This window comes from Myotis nattereri, assembly GCF_964212035.1.
Source record: "Myotis nattereri genome assembly, chromosome: 1".
Classification (NCBI taxonomy): Eukaryota; Metazoa; Chordata; class Mammalia; order Chiroptera; family Vespertilionidae; genus Myotis; species Myotis nattereri.
Window position 1 is genome coordinate 230,124,146 of NC_138075.1, and position 20,013 is coordinate 230,144,158.

A 20,013-nucleotide genomic window follows, 5' to 3' on the forward strand; every position below is an offset into this window, starting at 1 on the left:
TCTAAGTTGACATTTAAAGGGTTCATCACAAATTTTGTAAGTTTCATGGGGTATGATTTCTGGTGTATTGATAATATTGACATTTTAAAAACTGTATGTCATTGTCTAGACCAGGGGTGGGCAAACTTTTTGACTCGAGGGCCACAATGGGTTCTTAAACTGGACTGGAGGGCCTGAACAAAAGCATGGATGGAGTGTTTGTGTGAACTAATATAAATTCAAAGTAAACATCATTACATAAAAGGGTACGGTCTTTTTTTTCAATAGTTTTATTCATTTCAAACCGGCCCGCGGGCCATAGTTTGCCCACGGCTGGTCTAGAATATATCCACTAAAATCTAAATACTTACTATACCCTGGTAACTTATCACTCATAATCATCCTTTTAAAAAAATACTTCAGCAAGACATTCTTCAACAATCTGAATTTTTATACTTTCCTTTTCTCCATAAATGCCTTTTTTTAAAAAAAAAATGTCTATTGATTTTTAGAGAGAGAAGAAGGGAGAGGGATAGAGAGATAGAAACATCAACGAGAAAGAAGCATCATAGATTGGCTGCCTACTGCACACCCCGCACTGGGGATCAAGTCCTGACCCGGAATCGAATGGTGACCTCTTGGTTCCTGGGTCGATGTTCAGCCACTGAGCCACACCGGCTGGGCTGCACTCCTTTCTTTGTATACGCCTCCGCAGATTTATAATGTAACATTTGTAATATAATGTTACGCTTGAAAATCTCTGCTTGAAAACTTCATAATACTTCTCTACTATACAAATGAGCATATATTAAACTTTTCTGTGATCCTATTACCAAGTGTTAAAACTTTTCTTTCAAAATTATTTAAAAGTACTATTAGTATATAGTTGTTTAAAACAACATAAATATATCATAAAACCTAAAAAATAAACATTAAAATAACATTTTATTGTACATGAATCCCATAATGAAATGGATAGGCATAGCTCCCCCCCTCCCCCTCAGGTGGTCTGTGATTCTTTGAATGGACATCACATACTGCTAGATCGAGGCAGAGTCTTGCTGCTGAGCCATATTTTAAATAAATTTTTAGTAGATAGATTAACATATCAAATAGTTGTGGCAGTTTCAGTTTCTCTATAAAGACCTTTACTTGGAAGTTGTGAATTTTTTTTTAAATATATTTTATTGATTTTTTACAGAGAGGAAGGGAGAGGGATAGAGAGTTAGAAACATCGATGAGAGAGAAACATTGATCAACTGCCTCCTGCACACTCCCCACTGGGTATGTGCCTGCAACCAAGGTACATGCCCTTGACCGGCATCGAACCTGGGACCCTTGAGTCTGCAGGCCGATGCTCTATCCACTGAGCCAAACCGGTTAGGGCGGAAGTTGTGAATTTTTAACCTTCAGTCTTCTGCATATCTGAACTTACTCCTGTCCATGGCTTCTCTGGTCACTTGCACGAGTCCCGCACAGGCTGTGGTTGCAGATTTTTTGAGCTCCCGCCTGTGATTCACACATGTGCTCCTGCCTGGGTTGAAAGGGTGTCTGCTCTGAAAGACACTGTGTCATTCACTAGACAGCTGGATCTAGAATGCGAAGCTGTGTTCCCACTTCACTTTAGATGCGCCTTATAGATCTCTGTCTTACAGATCCATATGCTAATGAAATGTTTTCCACTTTTCCATAGGATCTTCATTCTTTCACAAGCCAGACATCAAGTGCTTCCCTCAGACTCTCTCAGTCCTCCAGTATCAGACTCACAGATCAGCTGTTTACGGAGCAAAGACAGAACATCAGCTCACGGGCTCCTTCCAGCTGTCCAACTCCACAGTGTAACCAAGCGGCTTCAGTTCTACAGGAGAAGGAACATAAAAGAAAACACTTCCTAAAACAAGATCTAAATAATGAAAATAAAGAAAGCATGAATCTTAAAAGAAAACATATTACATGTCATAATTCACCGGAGAAAACGAGTAAACATACGGCATTGAAAGAAGATGCTGAGGAGGTAGAAGCCGCCCTGAATTCCGGGAACTCGGGGGCGTTCAGAAACCAGTTCTGTGATATCAGGCATTTGGATGATTTGGAGAAAAGCCAGCTGATGGAAATGCTCAGAAAGGCAGTATCCCTGGTGGTAACTCTGATGTACAAGGATGGTTCAACCCAACTAAGAGCTGACCAGGTTAGTAAACAGTGTGGCTTTTGTTTGTTTTGTTTTTCTGGAACCATAGAGAAACCCATGTATCTAGTGTCTGATTTTAATGGGAGAGCTAGAAATAAGATTTTATTGATAATGCATAGTGTTTTTTAAAATATATTTTTATTGATTTCAGAGAGGAAAGGAGAGAGAGAGAGAGAGAGAGAGAGAGAGAGAGAGAGAGAGAGAAACATCAACGCTGAAAGAGAATCATTGATCAGAATTGAACCCAGGACCCTTCAGTCCACAGGCTGCCACTCTATCCACTAAGCTAAACTGGCTAAGGTGGTCTTTTTTTATTTTAGTCATTTGAGTGGATGTGACATGGTGTTTCATTTTGGTTTTAAATGGCATTTCCCTAATATATGATGACATTGAGCATCTTCTCATGTGCTGATTGGACATTTGTACATCTTCTTTGGTAAATGGTCCATTCAAATCTTTTGCTCATTTTTTAAAATGAAAAGTTTTTTTAACTATTGTAGAGGTCCCCGAATTTTCACCCCTTTTCCCACCTCCACCCACCCCCGCCTCCCCCTGCCTTGGCCTTCACCACATTGTTGTCCATGTCCGTGGGAAATGCATATATGTTCTTTAGCCAATCTCTTTACCTTCTTTATCCAGTCATCCCCACACCCCTTCCCTCTGGGACCTGCCGGTATGTTCCATGTTTCCATGCTTCTGGTTCCATTTTTAAAGTCAGTTTATTTTGTTCATTAGATTCCACATATTAATGATATCATATGGTATTTGTCTTTCTTTGACTGACTTATTTTACTTAGCATAATACTATCTAGGTCTATCCATGCTATTGCAAAGAGTAAGAGTTCCTTCTTTTTCATAATCACACTAGAGCAGTGGTTCTCAACCTTCCTAATTCCGCGACCCTTTAATACAGTTCCTCATGTTATGGTGACCCTCAACCATAAAATTATTTTCGTTGCTACTTCATAACTGTAATTTTGCTACTGTTATGAATTGTAATGTAAATATCTGATATGCAGGATGTATTTTCATTGTTACAAATTGAACATCATTAAAGCATAGTGATTAATCACAAAAACAATATGTAATTATATATGTGTTTTCTGATGGTCTTAGGCGACCCCTGTGAAAGGGTCATTCGACCCCCAAAGGGGTCACGGCCCACAGGTTGAGAACCGCTGCACTAGAGGCTAGTGCAGGAAATTCGTGCACAGGTAGGGTCCCTAGGCCTGGCTGGCGATCAGGGCCGATCTGCGGGTTGACTGGCAGGGTGATTGGGGCTCCCACTCACACCCACCTTGACCTAGCGCTGCCTGCTCGCTGGCCCCTCCCCTCGCCACCGCCGCCAGTCGCCTCCCTCTGTAGGGTGACCAGCGGGGCGATGGTGGGGGGCCTCCCTGCTTGCACCTGCCTTGGCTGTTCTGGCGCTGCCGGCTTGCCGGCCCTGTCCCCCGCCACCACCAGTCAGGGCCTGCAACTGGGGGCAGCTCCTACATTGAGCGTCTGCCCCCTAGTGGTCAGTGCATGTCATAGCAACCGGTTATTCCACCGTTTGGTTGATTTGCATATTAGGGTTTTATATAGATAGAAGATAGTATTCCATGGTTTTAAGTATACCACAACTTTTGTTTCCACTCATCTGCTGATGGGCACTTGGGCTGTTTCCAGATCTTGGCTATTGTAAATAATGCTGCTATGAGCATAGGGATGTAATTTTCTTCATGTTTCTTGTACTTGGGGTTTGTTGATCTTCTTGGTTCTACAGATTAACTTGGGAAAATTGACATTCAGTTTTTGGTACTCCAGGTGGGACATGAATGACATTCTTATTATTTTGGGTTTTGCAATCCTTGAGCATGGTATGTCTCTCAGTTACTTAGGTCTTCTCTGATTTCTTTCACCAGTGTTTTGTGACTTTCAACATATACATCCTGTACATATTATGATGATTCCTAAGTACTTCATTTTTTAGAATAGTTATTAAAAACGATAATTTTTATACAAGTTCAGTTTTACATGTTTATTTTTTTAATCTTTATTGTTGAGCTTATTATAGATGAACATGTTATTGTTAGTGTATCAGAATGCAATTGGTTTTATTGTTTTGATCTTGTATCCTGCAACCTTGGTAAGTTTTTCTGTAGATTCCTTTGGTTTTCTATGCAGACAGTTGTATCATCTGTAAATAGAGACAGTATAATTCTTCCTTTCTGATTTATATGTCTTTTATTTCTCTTTCCTGTTGTATCCTTAGCACTGGCTAAGACTTCTATTTTGATGGTGAATAGGAAGGAGACTAGATTTGGAGAGTAAGATCATGGGTCTGGTTTCTGGCCTTGATTGTTATTAAAGAGCTGTTCATTGACAAATTTAACTTTAGGCCTTTTCTGTCTTTTTAAAAAAAAATATTTTATTGATTTTTACAGAGAGGAAAGGAGAGGGATAGAGAGTTAGAAACATCGATGAGAGAAAAGCATCGATCAGCTGCCTCCTACACACTCCCTACTGGGGATGTGCCCACAACCAAGATACATGCCCTTGACCAGAATCGAACCTGGGACCCTTGAGTCCGCAGGCTGATGCTCTATCCACTGACCAAACCAGTTAGGGCCCTTTTCTGTCTTTTTAATGAGAAAATATGACATATCTTTCTTGAATAAACATATTGTCTATGTTTAATATTGAAACTTTATTTCATTGTCTATTCACAGGCTCTAGTTTCCTCTGTGAAAGGAATTGTGATGTTGCTACAGAGCCACGCAGAAGGCTGTGGTCCTCCGGCTGCCTCAGCCCCTGGCCGTGTTCTGGAGGCAGGAGTCAGACCCAGCGATCGGTGCATCTACATAGAAACGGCGCAGTCTGCTGTTTGGAGCCAAGAACAAGAAGCACATAAACAATTTGCCAGGTGAGAAAAGCTTACTCATTCTCCTGAAGTCTACGTACCGGCCTGATTTATCCCAGTTTAGTTTCCCAAGCTTCCCCTGTAATTGTTTAAACTTTTAGACATTTCATATGGGTCCAGGAAAATAAAATGGATCTAAAAGACAGAAACCTCCTACACTGCCCCCCCCCCCCCACGCAAAGAATGTCCGTGGGGACCTGCTTCAGGACTTGAATCAACATCTCAATGAGCAGTTGGTGAGAAAACCATCACCCCAGGCCAAACCCCTGTCACTGCCAAGTCCCAGGTGCTCCTCCTCCTCACGCTGGTCATTGACTCAGTGACAGTATCAGAAAGTGAGGTTGTCACTCCTTCGAACAGCAAACTGTCCTCACTGCCACCAAGATACTGCTCATTTCAAAGCTTCATTCTGAGGAAGTAGGCAGGACAGTGTCGCCGCACCTGCCCTCTCAGTGTCTAGAATGCTCCCACAGGAGGGCTTCTGTGCTCCTCCTCGGTCCTGAGAGTCCTGCTGTGGGTTGGAGCCTGTGCCCCTCCTCCCGGTTTCTTCCCTGGTGGCGTCAGCCTGGGGGGCTCCCACCTTGGGCGGGCACATGCCCTTCCTGTGTGCCCAGGCCTCCGAGTTCAGGCCAGTTAGCGGCCCTGCGGGAGCTCCTTGAGCTGCTGCCCTGAACAGGAGTTCCAGGAGGCGCAGGGTGAGACGGTGGGGCCTAGGCCTGGCCCTTCATCTAACTCTAACCAGCCTCACTGGGCTCCGGGCGGGTTTTAGGTCATTGCTGTGAGTCCCAGCCTGTGGGCAGGGATGCGCTCTGCCAGGAATGTTTGAGGCACTCCCCACAGCCTGTGCGACGGGGGAGCCTCCACAGACATTTCCCCACAGGGCCCGACGTGGAGGCTGGACCGGCCCCTGTGGTTCTTGCTGTGATCACAGGACGCCCTTCTGCAAACAGCGGCAGGAAACTGTGAGGAAGAATATGTATTATTCATGGTCCTGGAGGGAACACGGCTGCCCCAGGGCCACCCGGCGAGGCTGTGTGTGAGGGAGAGAGCATGGACCTGGGCTCTGCCTTGCTTCCCATCTGAGGGGGTGCCTAGGGTTTCGAGGGCTTACTCTTTATTGGCTAATGGACGCCTAAGAGTGGGAGTCAGGGCACAGGAAGGGAAAAGCAGGGTCACTTGTGCGGTCAGTTATCTAGGTTGCCCAGGGCTTTCTGCGCGAGGGACCTTCGTGGGTGGGGGTGGCCTAGATCCTTGTGGCTGGTTCGCTAGGAGCTGTGGCTTACGGCTGGCAGCACGTCTGTTCATGATGGAGGTCTTTGAAAATGGATACCATGCCATCAAAAGCGAATGTCAGGCACTTACACGACAGTAATTTTTGGTGAGAATGGGACAATGACAGATACAGCACTCTGCTCCCAAGAAACCCATAACCTCCCTTTATGTAATTTCCTTTCGAAAGGGCGCCAGTCAGGTCTGTCCTGTGGAAGGCCTCTGCGGATACAGCCCTGTATTTGCATGGCCTCTTCTGAATTCTGGGTTTTGTGTCCTACGTGACACTCTCCATTGGGCATCTAACAGTCACTTCGGCCTGAACATGTGCAGCACTGACCTCCTGTCTCCCTGAAACCTGCCCCCCCGGCCGCTCTCTTCCTGGCTCGTGGCCGCATTAGCCCTCCGTGGGCTCAGGCAGTCTTGGCATCATCTTTAATGTCTCTCTATGTCCAATCTTGGTGAATCCCATTGGCTCTGCCTTCAAAATAGCTAGGCTCTGACCCCTCTCCCCCTGCTGCAGCCGAGGTGCAGGCCCTGCCTCCTGACCCAGGCCCAGCGAGAGCTTCCAGCTGGTCTCCCGCCTCCCCCGTCTTCAGTCTGTTTGGCACAGCACCCGGAGAGGCCCTGTCCACACAGAAACCAGCCACGCCACCGCCCGCTCCACACCCTCCCTCAGCTCCTGGTCGCTCTGAGGAAAAGCCAGAGTCCCCCAAGAGCCTGCAGCTTCTCCACTGCCTTGGGCCTCATCCCCTCTCCCTGCTGTCCCTGTGCCCACCTCCTTGCTGCTCTGCTTCTCTCCTGCAGCATCCTCCCAGATCGCTGCACAACTGGCCGCCTCGTTCCTTTATGTTTTTTTAAACCAAGAAAGCAAATTATGAAAATGCAAAAGTAGAGAGAATAATATGACGCCCATATTCCATTCACCCAGGCCAGTTATCCAAACAGAAGGGGAGGAGTACGGGGCTGGGATTAAGGAAAATACCTGACATGTCATTTACGTCACGTCTCAGGATGCAGCTCTAAAAACATGGGCTCTTGCCCTAGCTGGTTCAGCTCAGTGGTTAGAGCGTAAACCTTCAGGCTGAAGGGTTGTGGGTTCGATTCCAGTCAAGGGCATGTACCTCGGTTGCAGGCTCAATCCTCAGCCCTGGTCAGAGCACATGTGGGAGGCAACTAATCGATGTGTCTCTCTCACATCAATGTTTCTCTCTCTCTGTCTCTCCCCCTCCCTTTTACTCTCCTAAAAACCAATGGAAAGAAATATCCTCAGGTGAAGATTAACAGGAAAAAAATAGTAAAAACATGGGCTTTAAAAAAAAATCTTTCTTGTTGAAAGTGTTACATATGCCCCCGTTTTCTTCCCTATAGCCCGCCCACCCCTGCCCCTGGCCTCCACCACCCTATCGTTGGTGTCCGTGGGTTATGTATATGTGCATACACATTCTTCGGTTGTTCTCAGAGGGAAGATCCACCCACACACTCACCTCCCACCCCCACCCCCACCCCCGCCTTCACGCTGAGATTCTAGTCTGTTCCATACTTCTGTGTCTCTGGATCTGGGGCGTTAAAGTCCCCTAGTATGACTATTGTTGTCGATCTCTCTCTTAAGGTCCTCCGTAAGTTTTTATATATTTAAGTGCTCCTATATTGGGTGCCTATATGTTTACAGGGTTATATCCTCTTGTTGGATCGATCCCTTTAATATTATGTAGTGACCTTACTGTCTCTTGTGATGGCCTTCATTTTGAAGTCTATTTAGTCAGATATGAGTATTGCCACCCCAGGTTTTTTTTTCGTTTCCATTTGCATGGAAAATTTTTTTCCATCTCTTCATTCTCATTTCCTGTGTGAGTCTTTTGTTCTGAGGTGGGTCTCTTATAGACAGCATATAGTTGGGTTATGTTTTTGTATCCATTCAGCTACCCTATGTCTTTTGATTGGATTATTTAATCCATTTACATTTAAGGTTATTATTAATAGGTACTTATTATTTGCCATTTTAATTCTGTATGCCTAATAAATATTTAATCAATGTTATTAATGAATGAGTATTGAGTTTAAATTTTTGTAAGGTCCAGGACAATTATATGAAAACATTGCCTTAAATACCATACAGTGGAATGATCCCAAGTCTTCGACAGCATCTTTGAGATTCAAAATCAATTTTTAAAAATGTTTGTATAATACAAATTTAATAACATTTATTAAATACCTGTGCAAGGTCTTTTTACATACATGCTCTCTCTTAATCTTGACATTAACTGTGTGTGTTAGGGCTTGTTATTTCCATCTTATAGATGAGGAAACAGACTGAGAGGTAGTCATAGATCAGTCTGAGGTTTCAATCCAAGCCTTCATTTTCACCTTCAGCTCTAGCCTTTCCATATCCCAGCTGCCTTTTGTTTGCAGGTGTGACATAACCCACTTATATAACCGACTTATGAAACACACTGCTTTAGCCACTTTGCCTTTCAGGGTATTCCTTTAGTTGTTTGTCTTCTAGGATAGAAATCCGCGAGCCGGCATCTCACCAGTGGGGCTGTTGTAGTCAGTAGCTGCCCCTCCAAGGACTGGCGGGTGCCCAGGGTGTGGGAGCATCAGCGGGAAAGGAAGCTCCTGGGCCAGCTCTGCTCCCTGTGCGCCGTCTCCCCTCTCCCCGCTCTCCTCCTGGGCACCCCTCCCAAGTCCCACGGAGCCAGGCCTGAGCTGTTGGCACTTTGCCCTCCCTACCATCCTCGCCTCCCTCTTGAAGAGAAATCCAGGTGAAATGCAAAGAAAATGCAAAAAGCCTGAAAGTGTCTGTCCGCGAGGCCAGCCAAGCAAAATAACTACCTGTTGGCGCAGTGTGCAGAGCTGTTGAGCTGGGCTTCTGTCTCCCGCAGCCTCTCCGAAGGCCCGCACTACGTGCTGATGCGCAGTTACCGCGAAGGGAGGCCGCAGCCTGGGCCGGGCGCAGCCACACCCGGTCCCAGACCTCAGCGTGGCCACTTGCCAGATGTGTAACGCTGGGAAACTGGCTTACCCTCTCTGGGCCTCAGTTTCCTTATCTGTAAGTGGTCGGATGCCTGCCTGAGGGCCTGTGGGGAGGTTTCAGTGCAGCAGTCCCTCTCAGGTGTGTAGCGTGCCATCTGCGCATGGAAAGTGCTCGATAAACCAGTGCTGTTAGCAGCCGCCTGTTCGGGAGCTCGTGATGTGATGGGGGGAGCGTTTCCAGGCGAGCTGCTGTGTCCCCGCGGCAGCTGCTGGGTGGGCAGGAGCGGAGAAGGGGCACAGGGGCGGCTCCCTGCGGGGAAGCTGGTCAGACCCTCCAGGAGCAGCGTGAGCAGCTTGCAGAAGTGGGAGGAGGATTTTAGGCAAGAGCACAGCATGAGCAGTGGGTCTTGTGTGAGGGGACGCGGCAAAGTCTGGTGATGGAGGACAGAGGACTCCGTGTGAGCCGCGGGGAGAGTGGGGGGGCGGGGTGCTGGGGGCGCGGGCTGGGCAGTCCTGTTGGGCCCGCTGTAAGGAGCCCAGAGTGTGTGTGCTCTGCTCGGGAATTTGGGTCTTTGTCTGTGGGTAATGGGGCTTCACCTGAACTGCTATGTCCCCTTGGCTCATTCCTTAGCCTCTCTGTGTCTCAGCTTCCTCACCTATAAAACGCAGATAAGAGGTCATACCTACCTCACAGGATTTTTGAGTTAATGTATGTAAAGCCCTTAGAAGAATGCCTGCACCTAGTACTATGTAAGTGCTAGCTGTCAGTGGAGTAGTACTAATATTTTTTTCAGGGTAAAAGTTCTTAATTAGTGTCTAAGTCAGTGAATGTCTTTTCATCTTCTAGGAACGTGCTGTTTCAGATCCTGAAATGTGCCTGCCCTGTGATTTGTTTCAATGCTAAGGATTTTGTGAGAACCGTGCTGCAGTATCTGGGTGATGATGGCAGTTGGAAGCACGGTAAGTTACGGCTGATCGGTGGGGGGACGGGAGCTCAGGACCCGGGATTGGCGCTTGAAGCGGGAACAGTCTTGTGGGGCTGAGCCCTGAATCTGCGGGGTCTGCACCGACTCCGCAGGGTCCGGGCTGAGGTGCCCACCGAGAGCTGGAGGAGCTGGTGCGAAACCCACACCGCCGGCCAGGGGCGCTGTGGAAACAGCAGGCCCCCTCGTCAACAATCACCACGCCTCCCGCCTTCTTTCCTCTCACGGCCCACACTGCCTGCGCCCGCCCTAGGTTACTGCATCGTGACCCCAAGCATGATGCAGATTGCCAGAAATGGCTCAGCACGTGACCGAGATACGAGGCTGTCATTTCTGAGACGACGCCATCACTGTTACCTCCCACACATTAGCAATCCTCTTCTATTATTAGACGTCCAGGCAGTGTTTGCACTTTCCTGTTGTCCTTAAGTACTTCTGTCTGTTTGTCTTTGTTTTTTACAGTTTGTTTGAATTGGGAGCCATACCTGGGATAGGTGCAATATATTTCTTAAGTCTCTTCTACTCTGTATGTTCTCTCCTCTGTTTTAGATCCTTGCAGTTATTTTGTTGTTGATGATGGAACCAGCTTGCTTGTCCTGGGGATTTCCCACAGTCTGGACTTGGCAATTACATCCCCTTCTTGCCAATTAACATGCTCCCCTCTCGGCTCTCTTTCTTGTAAATTGGCAGCTAGATCCAGAGGCTGGGTCAGCTTCTCACTGGATTTCTGGAGGGCAAGGCTGCTGCACAACGCAGAGCTTGGCCCGACCCTGATCCTGACTCTAACCCTGACCTCTGTAGTGGTGTGTCCTATCAGGAGCTACATCCTGGTGGTTGTTCATCTTTCTTGTGATGTTTGAACTCCTACTCATATGTTAACTCTTCTTGTCTTTCATATTTACCACTTTATCTAGAATCTATTTTCAATCTCTTTATTTCTTTTTTATTTAAAAAATTCCTCTTTTCTGTTTGTTTTTTAACTTAAGGCATTATCTATTACATTTATCTGCTTTTGTGTAATGCCAGTTTTTATTCTGAAAAATTTTGTATTTCTCTTTCCTGAATTCTTTTATTTTTTTGGTTCAGTTTTTCTAAGTCACCTACTTTCTAAGTATTTCTAATTCTGATTTATTTACTTTTCATAGATTTTATTATTTTCTTAGTTTGTTTAAAGTCTATTTTGTTGGCATTTCTTCCTCAAGTCCTGGCATTTTCTCCCCCGTGTGGGGTTTGTCCTGGCAGGCTTCAGTTTACTCGGTACAGGAGTTTATAGGGACCAGACCCCACTATTCCAGCACTCTCAGACTCCCCCAGGGATTTTCCAAAAGACATGTGGGTAAGAAGCCTTAATTTTGGAATAATAGAGCTTTGAGAAGGCAAATAGAATGAAAAAACCCTAGGGGGTCAGTTACATTACCAGCCACTGTGAGGTAAAGTCATGCCTAGCTGGCTTGGGGGCAGGCAGCCAGCGTGCCTGCCGCCTTTCTCGCCCAGAGCTCCAGACCTCAGCGTGAGAGGCTTCCCAGGCGGCAGCACAGACGCCAGGGCTGGCTGCTCAGGTGAATATCAGCTCTTAGCCGAGCAGTGTGCCGACGCCAGAAGACACACCCAGTGTGATGTGACCCAAGACTCAGCTTGCTTAAAGGCAAGGCCTTGTTTTTGTACAGCACAGTTAAAGCTGTTAACGGAACCTGAAAAGCAATCCTTTAGGGTTCAGATCTGTTTCTTAATTTATCAGCTTCCCAGCCCTGTGTAACCCCGCTCTGTGCCTAAAACACTCCGGTACAAAAATGCCCCCGTGTAGCAGGTGCCGCTCTTGCTTTGTAAAAAGCACCTCCCCGTGTCTCGCACACACGCAGGACTCTGCCCCCGGTCCTCAGAGGGGAAACTAACACAGGCTGGTCTCGCTGCTCTTTTCACACATCCAGCTGCCACAGGGTGTCGGGCAGGGCACATGCCCAGCGTGCCCAGCATCTTGTCCTTGCCCGCCGTGCCCGCCTCCCCAGAAGGCGAAGCTGTGTGCTCAGGCAGCTCCTCACCGCTCTGCCTGCTGCCCAGGGTACTTGGGTTCCTGAACACCCCGATGCCATGCCATGCAGGGTCCGGGATGGCCTGGGAAGGCAGCCCGGCGAGAGGCCAGAGGCTGGAGGAGGGGAGGCTTGGAAAGAGTGGTTACGTTGACAGGTAGGAAGGCTGCGGGGTGCCTGGGGCAGTGAGAAGCTTGGGAGCAGGCGGGAAAGGGGAGAAAGGAGGCAGGCAGTGTGGCTGAGGATTCTGACTTCTATCTCTTTTAACGTTTGAGAGATCCAAATCCAAGTTAGTGTGGAGTCTCCATGCCTCTGGGCATTTGGGATCAAATCCCATGAGAGTGGCCTTGCGGCACCTGGGTTTGTGGAGGCCACTTATCCAAGGCTCAGAATTCCTTAGTATTGACAGAACATCGCTTGGTCCTTAGCCCTGTAACTTGAGGGGATGGTAGAATTATGATCATTAATCTGAACCGTGAGAAACGTGTAAAAGCAGAGAAAAGTAAGTGCCTCTATCCTGTCACGGCTGAACGGGCTTTCTCCCCTCAGTGGCTGGCTTTGTCGGGCTGGACCCTAGGGTTGCGGCTTGGCTTATCGACCCTCGTGAGGCCGCGCCCTCTTTTGAGGATTTAGTGGCGAAATCCTTCGGAAACGCCGTCGCGGTTAAAGTGAGCAGCACGTACGGGAATTCCTCAAGAAATACTGTGGTGAGTTGTTTTCAGATAAGATTTTATCAACTTTAATACAACCCTAATTTTAATCCTCACCTGAGGATATTTTTCCCATTGATGTTTTAGAGAGTGAAAGAGAGGGGAGAGGAGGGGGAGAGAGGAACATTGATGTGAGAGAGACACATCGACGGGTGACCTCCTGCACACTCCCCCACCAAGGGTGGGGCCCACAGGCAACGGAATGTTCCTTAAATGGGAATTGAACCCGCAACCTTTCAGTCCACAGGCCAATGCTCTAACCACTGAGAAAAACCTGCCAGGGCAATACAGCCCTAATTTTTCTAAAGAAACTCTACTGATTTCAGAGATAGCCCAACACTAGAAAGAATGTCGCTGCTGTTCGCTTTGACTTATGCGGCCCAGATGCTTTGTGCCCTGGCGTTTCGGGTAGATATGAATAAGGACGGCGATTTCTGCTCCTTCGTGAAACTGTTCCTGGGAAAACCATTCGCGGGGTGACCTTCCCAATGGACTCTGGTGTCAGGGAGTCGCCTGCTCCGGGAGCAGAGCTGCTTGTTTATACATTCTTAGCGCCGGTGAGGCAGCAGCTGCGGCAGAGGGCCCGGGCGGCCACTCCGCAGTCCACGGCCGCCTCTGGAGATGCACCCAATAGTGAGGAACTGGAACCGGACCGTCAGTGGGTCCGGCTGCTGTCACTACTTGAGCCAATTAAAACAGAGACAGGGTTGAATCCTATATGAGTGTTTATTCCAAAACTGCCGGCCGCATGGGGAGCAGCAGGTCAGGCACAAAAACCTGCTCTGCTCTGCCCTCCCCACAAGCCAGCTGCTTATATTGGGTAGAAGGACAAAGATTACATGGGGAGTAGGCAAAACGGTGTGCCACATGAGCAGTTTACAGGTGCCTGGGGGTCTGCAAAGGCTGGGGGTCTGCAAAGGATTAGTGATATGCAAAGCCTGGGGGTCTGCAAAGGGCAGGTGATTCTGGCTTCTGCAAGGTTGTTAATGTTTCCATGATAACAGGCAGCTCCCAGATGGGGAGGGTGGGCTGCATTTCCAGGTGAGCTCCCAGGTCCCACGTGCAACCCCCCAGCCAGGTTAGAATGTGCCTCTTTAATCAGAACAAGACAATCACAGTTAACAGAGCATGATTAATATTTCTTACAATTATAGCTGGTCCCCAGTATTCTATTTCTGCCCCTATCAAAAGCACGACTAGAACATGCTGAGAGTTTGGGGGGGTGGGAGGGAGAGGCACCGATGTTGAGGTGGCAACCTGGGGAGCAGGTGGTGGTGTGAGCCTGCCGTGCCTACCCCCCGGAGCTGGGGATGCTTGCTTCCTGCCCTGCATCCCACAGACTGTGTCTCACGGGGCTCACTGTCCCCTAATTAAAGCATTTGTCAGAGGGCTACGGGGTCGTTCACAGACTCCCCGAGGGAAGCAGACTCAGGCCTTGGGGACAGGAGTCAGGTGGCTCCGAGGACCCAGGGAGCCAGAGCCTCAGGCCGGGCCAGTGAACCCACTCTATCACGTGTCCCTTCTGTCACTGTGTCACAAGTTTGGCTGGTGGAGGGGAGGGAGGGCATGAGATGAGCAGTCCTCCCAGATCCCATGCTGGCCCCGACAGAGCTGAGATCCTCGTACTGAGATCCACCCCAGGCTCAGTCCCTCTTCCGGGGGGAGTGAGGTACAGGAAGGTCAGCGCAGATGCCTCGCCCGGGTCGGGGAGACCATGGTTCACAGCGGGGATCGCGGACCCTCGGGTCTGGGTCCCTTCTCTTATAAGGAATGAGTTGGGGAGGGAGTGGCTGCGGGAACAGAGCGCCAGCCCAGAGGGCCTGCCTTTCCCTGACTGCTGTGGGCTGGTCCTCTCAGCCCCCCAGCCTGTGGCCCGCACCCTCCAGTCCCACCGGGAGCTCCCCCAGGCCTCACCCGCACCAGCCCCTCAGGAGCTGCCTTGTCCTATTGTCCAACCACGGCCACTGTAGAACCTGCACTGCTCACAGGTGGGGCGAGGCGGAGCTGCTCTCAGGGGCGGGACAGCTCGGTGGGGGAGGCGGGAGCCAGGAATCAGGAGAGGAGCAGCTCCTGGAGGGGAGCAGCAGGGTCCCAGAGAGGAGGAGGAGGAGGAGGAGGAGGAAGTGTGGGGGCTGGGCCCCCATGGAGCTGGAGCTGGTCCGGGAGCTTCGGGTTGGGAACTGCTTGGAGAGGGAGCCCTGGTCAGCATGCCGTGTAGACGCTCATGCGGGCAGCAGTGTGGCCACCTGCCAGGCGGTGGCTGAGAAGTGGTCATGGCAGCACTCCTAGTGCTCCCACCCAGTCTTAACCCAGCCCTGCCTCAACTACCGTGGGGCCCAGGCCAGAGACCAGGCCAACCCACCCAGCGTCTAGGCGGCAGGAAGGAGAATTAGACAGGTGGGGGCGCTGTGGCTCATCCCACCAGCCTGTTTGTCAGTTGAACACAGACTCTGTCCCCCTCCCGGGCCCCTGGGTGTGGACCCGGGTGAGAATGGCAGGGACTGGATGGCGGCATGGCTCCTCTGCTCCCTCATGGGGGGTGGAGGTGTGGGAGCCCGAGGCCAGGCCGCGTCCTCCTGTCTCTGCCACCCAGTACTCCTCACATGTTGGGCTTCCTTGTGCCTCATGCCTCTGGAACGAGGGGGAGACTGGGTTGAGGAGGAAGTGTCCGGTGGCCAGAAACTTGTATTGGCCCAATAGGAAGTGCGTTCCTCAGCATGGGACCCGTCTACTTGGAGTCATTGGTGGGTGACGCCACAGATGTGTGACAGCTGCCAGCAAGCATTCCCGTGGGTTGTGTTACTTCCTAGGTTGTGACGATCATTTCAGCCAAGGTTGCCTAATTTTTCATTCTTTTGATCTTTTACAGAATCAGAATGTATGTGCGAACCTGAGGGTCCTCCACAGGCTTACGATGGACCTCTGTTCTCAGCTGAAGGCAAGCGTGTTGTAGCTTCTGGGGCGGCGCCCTGCCCACTGCCGTCCACTGCCTGGCATTTGCACCCACACGTGCAGGAGCAGTGCCCGCCGTGTGGGATATGCAGCACATGACGCCGAGTCCTGAGGCCATGTTACCCTCCTTCCCTCGGGAAACGGTAGTCCAGCCGATGAGACCTGAAGTTCCTGAATGTTCTCTATGGGTCGACAGCAGTTGTAGCATTTCTAGTGCTGCGGTGAACGTGGCAATGGAAGACTAAAAGTCCGCAAATGCCAGATCACATAAAAATGAGAAAGATGCAGGGAAATGGGGAGTGGGCGTGTTCTCCTGTTTCTCACGGTCCCAGCAGGTCTGGGCGATACAGTAGAGCACCTGAGGGGGAGGGGGCCCCTGGGTGGGAGGCCAGCCCGTCCGCTGAGGAGGAGCCCAGTGCGCTCAGCGAGGCGGGAGGCCGCTGAGCGACATGCAGCCTCCATAGCAAGAATGTTTCCTCCTGTGAGACAGGCTTACGGTTTATGGCAGCTGTTTTGTACCTTGGAGCTTCCTCTGATACCCATTTTGGCAGGTAAGCTACCTGAAGCTGATGCACAGTCATCTTTCTAGAGAAAGTGCACTAGTGAAGTTCTTTACATTGTTTGGGGACGACTGTTTCTCTCTCAGCTTATTTCGGGGCAGGTAAGGATCACACGGCCCTGACGAGGTGGCCAGCCCTTTATTTCCCTTTCTGTAACGAGGGCTTGGACCGCATCACCTCTGGTGTAGAGGGACCAGGCAGTTCTGACGTCCGGTCCTATGGGTCTCTTTTGTATTGTCTGGATCTGGGTGCCCTGGCCCAGGGACCACCGCCCTCCTGAGTCCCTCGATCCTGAGAGCTGCCTCATTGGGCGGAGCCTGCATGTCAGTAGTTGTGGGGTCCTGGGGTGCTGTCCTTTACCCCTGCATGAGAACCCCCTAGGGCAGGGGTGGGGAACATCCGGCCCGCGGGCCGTAGAAGGCCCAAGAAGTCATTTGGTCTGGCCCTGCCAAGGCATTGAGGATCAGTTAATTACTAGTAAATGTTTGACCAAATGAGCAGGCTAACTTTTAAGTGGATAATTTTGTGTGGCCCGGGAATGATGTTATAAATATCCACATGGCCCTTGGCAGGAAAAGGGTTCCCCACCCTGCCCCGGGGATCTGCGGCAGGCCCTCCTCTGAGCAGGCCCTGCTGGGGAGCAGAGCAGAGCCCCGCCCAGCGCCCTGACGGCAGGCGCAGCTTTCCATCCAGCGCGTGTCCCATGCCCACGGCCACCACTGCTGGCCCTAAGGGGCACTTGGTGGAGTGTGCTTGCAGTCGCACTGGCAGCACTACCCTCTTCAGGGATGCGGCTCGCTCCCTGCCCCGCGTCTCACAGAACGAGTCATTGACGCAGATGCTTTGCTTTGGTTTGGGACCCAGTGATGGAAAGCCAACGCATTCGGGTGAACAAGGAAGCCTTGGAGAAGACCTCCGCGCTCCTCGGGGTACGTCACTGGGAGACCCTCTGCAGGTTGCTCTGCTTCTTGACCAGCTGCTCCCCAGGCACAGGGCAGCTCCCCTTCGCTTCCAGCCCCCGGCTGAGTGCTCTGCTCTGACCGCAGGAGTGCCGCAGGGGGAGGGTGAACACACGCTGCATCTGGTTGCTCCCCTGAGAGGCTGTGCACCGGGCTCCATGGGCCCTCAGCGACCTTCTCAAGCGAGGTTCTTGCAAGGACATTGCCCCCTATAGTTTGGTGAGGGGAAGTCATGGGTTTCTTAGATTCTTCTTTTTTTTTAATTAAATCTTTATTGTTGAGATTATTACATTTGTTCCTCTTTTTCCCCCCCCATAACTCCCCTCACCCAGTTCCCACCCCACCCTCCGCCCTCACCCCCCACCACTGTCCTCATCCATAGGTGCACGATTTTTGTCTAGTCTCTTCCCGCATCCCCCTCACTCCTTTCCCCACCAAGAATAGTCAGTCCACTCCCTTTCTATGCCCCTGATTCTATTATAATCACCAGTTCATTCTGTTCATCAGATTATTTATTCACTTGATTTTTAGATTCACTTGTTGATAGATGTGTATTTGTTTTTCATAATTTGTATCTTTACCTTTTTCTTCTTCTTCCTCTTCTTAAAGGATACCTTTCAGCATTTCATCTAATCCTGGTTTGGTGGTGATGAACTCCTTTAGCTTTTCCTTATCTGTGAAGCTCTTTATCTGACCTTCAATTCTGAATGATAGCTTTGCTGGATAAAGTAATCTTGGTTGTAGGTTCTTGGTATTCATCACTTTGAATATTTCTTGCCACTCCCTTCAGGCCTGCAAAGTTTCTGTTGAGAAATCAGCTGACAGTCGTATGGGTACTCCCTTGTAGGTAACTGACTTTTTTTCTCTTGCTGCTTTTAAGATTCTCTCTTTGTCTTTTGGTCTTGGCATTTTAATTATGATGTGTCTTGGTGTGGTCCTCTTTGGATTCCTTTTGTTTGGGGTTCTCTGTGCTTCCTGGACTTGTAAGCCTATTTCTTTCACCAGGTAGGGGAAGTTTTCTGTCATTATTTCTTCAAATAGGTTTTCAATATCTTGCTCTCTCTCTTCTTCTGGCACCCCTATAATTTGGATGTTGATACGTTTGAAGTTGTCCCAGAGGCTCCTTACACTATCTTCGTATTTTTGGATTATTTTTTCATTTTGCTTTTCCGGTTGGGTGTTTTTTGCTTCTTCGTATTTCAAATCTTTGACTTGATTCTTGCGATCCTCTAGTCTGCTGTTGGGAGTCTGTATAATATCCTCTATTTCAGTCAGTGTATGCTTAATTTCCAGTTGGTCCTTTATCATAACCTCGAGGGGCTGACTAGATTTCTCGAGGATCTCACTACATTTATCGGCGGTCTCACCAGTCTTTTTGAGGGTCTTACTAAATTTATCGGCAGCTTCTAGAAAGTTCTTGAAAAACCTTAAAAGTGTGGTTTTCAACTCTATATCCAGTAGCTTGCTTTCCTCCATGTCTGTCATTTGTGTCCTGTTTCTTTGTCTCCGCATTTTTTTATGTTTCCCTGTGTTGATAAAGTGGTTTTCTGTGCTAAGTGTCCTCTAGGGCCCAGTGGTTCAGTCTCCCCAATTACCTGAGGAGGACACTCTTGGTGCACCCCCTTGTGGTCTTTGTGCACAGTCTTGTTGTAGTTAAGCCTTGATTGTTGTAGGTATCACTGGGAGGAATTGACCTCCAGGCCAATTGGCTGTGAGAATCAGCTTTGCCTGCAGTGGGAGAACTTCTGTGCTGGAGACACCCCTCTGGGGCAAGACTTGCTTCAGTGGGGCTTTGGTGCTCACTGAGTCTGCCCCCTGAGTGTGTCCTTTATTGATCCGAGGAGCTGCAAACTGGATGGTCCCACTCTGACCACTGGGCACACCGGCTCCTGGATCTCTAGGGAGGTGCTAATCTAGCCTGTGCCTGAGGCTACCCAGCAAAAGCCTCCGTTCAGGGCTTGGGCGGGGCAGGTCCCACGGGATCAACAGGGCGGTGCGAGCAGTTATGGCTGCTCTCAGTCCTGCCCTCAGAGGCTCTGCTTCTCAGTGTCCCGGTAATCGCTGCAAGCACCTCTGAGAGAAAGCTGCCCTTGAGTTCCAACCAGTGCCAGACAGTCCCAATTCTCCCGTATGAGTCTGGGTCCCCAGAGACTCGCCCGGAACTGGAGCTCAGAGCCTGAGACTTCCTCCCGATTGCAAAAGACAACCGTGCCCTCAGCCTCCAGCCCGCTCCGCGTGCGCCTCTGTACCTTAGTATTTTACTTCCGCACCACTCCTCCTCTGAGTCTTGGTATGCTTTTCTCTTTCCTTCTAGTTGTAGAATTTCCACTCAGCCAGCCTTCCTGTGGTTCTGGATGATGTTCGTTCCGTCTTTTAGTTGTATTTTTGAAGTTGTTGTGCGAGGCAGCAAACTCTGGTGTTTACCTATGCCACCATCTTGGTTTCCCCCATCTTGGAGTCTTTAAAAAAGGAAAAACACAGGGTCTAACAGTGAACAATAAAATAATA

The 20,013-nt window shown here is 49.5% G+C and overlaps 1 protein-coding gene across 1 annotated transcript in view; it reads left to right on the top strand.

The window, feature by feature from the left end:
- POLN (DNA polymerase nu) overlaps positions 1-20,013 on the top strand; it is a 103,323-nt gene that overhangs the window by 25,705 nt on the left and 57,605 nt on the right. Inside the window, exons 4-10 of the mRNA XM_081092581.1 lie at positions 1,673-2,167; positions 4,879-5,072; positions 10,162-10,274; positions 12,874-13,031; positions 15,904-15,972; positions 16,477-16,537; positions 17,411-17,475. Coding sequence (XP_080948707.1) covers positions 1,673-2,167; positions 4,879-5,072; positions 10,162-10,274; positions 12,874-13,031; positions 15,904-15,972; positions 16,477-16,537; positions 17,411-17,475 — 1,155 coding nt within the window. The remainder of the gene's footprint in view (positions 1-1,672; positions 2,168-4,878; positions 5,073-10,161; positions 10,275-12,873; positions 13,032-15,903; positions 15,973-16,476; positions 16,538-17,410; positions 17,476-20,013) is intronic.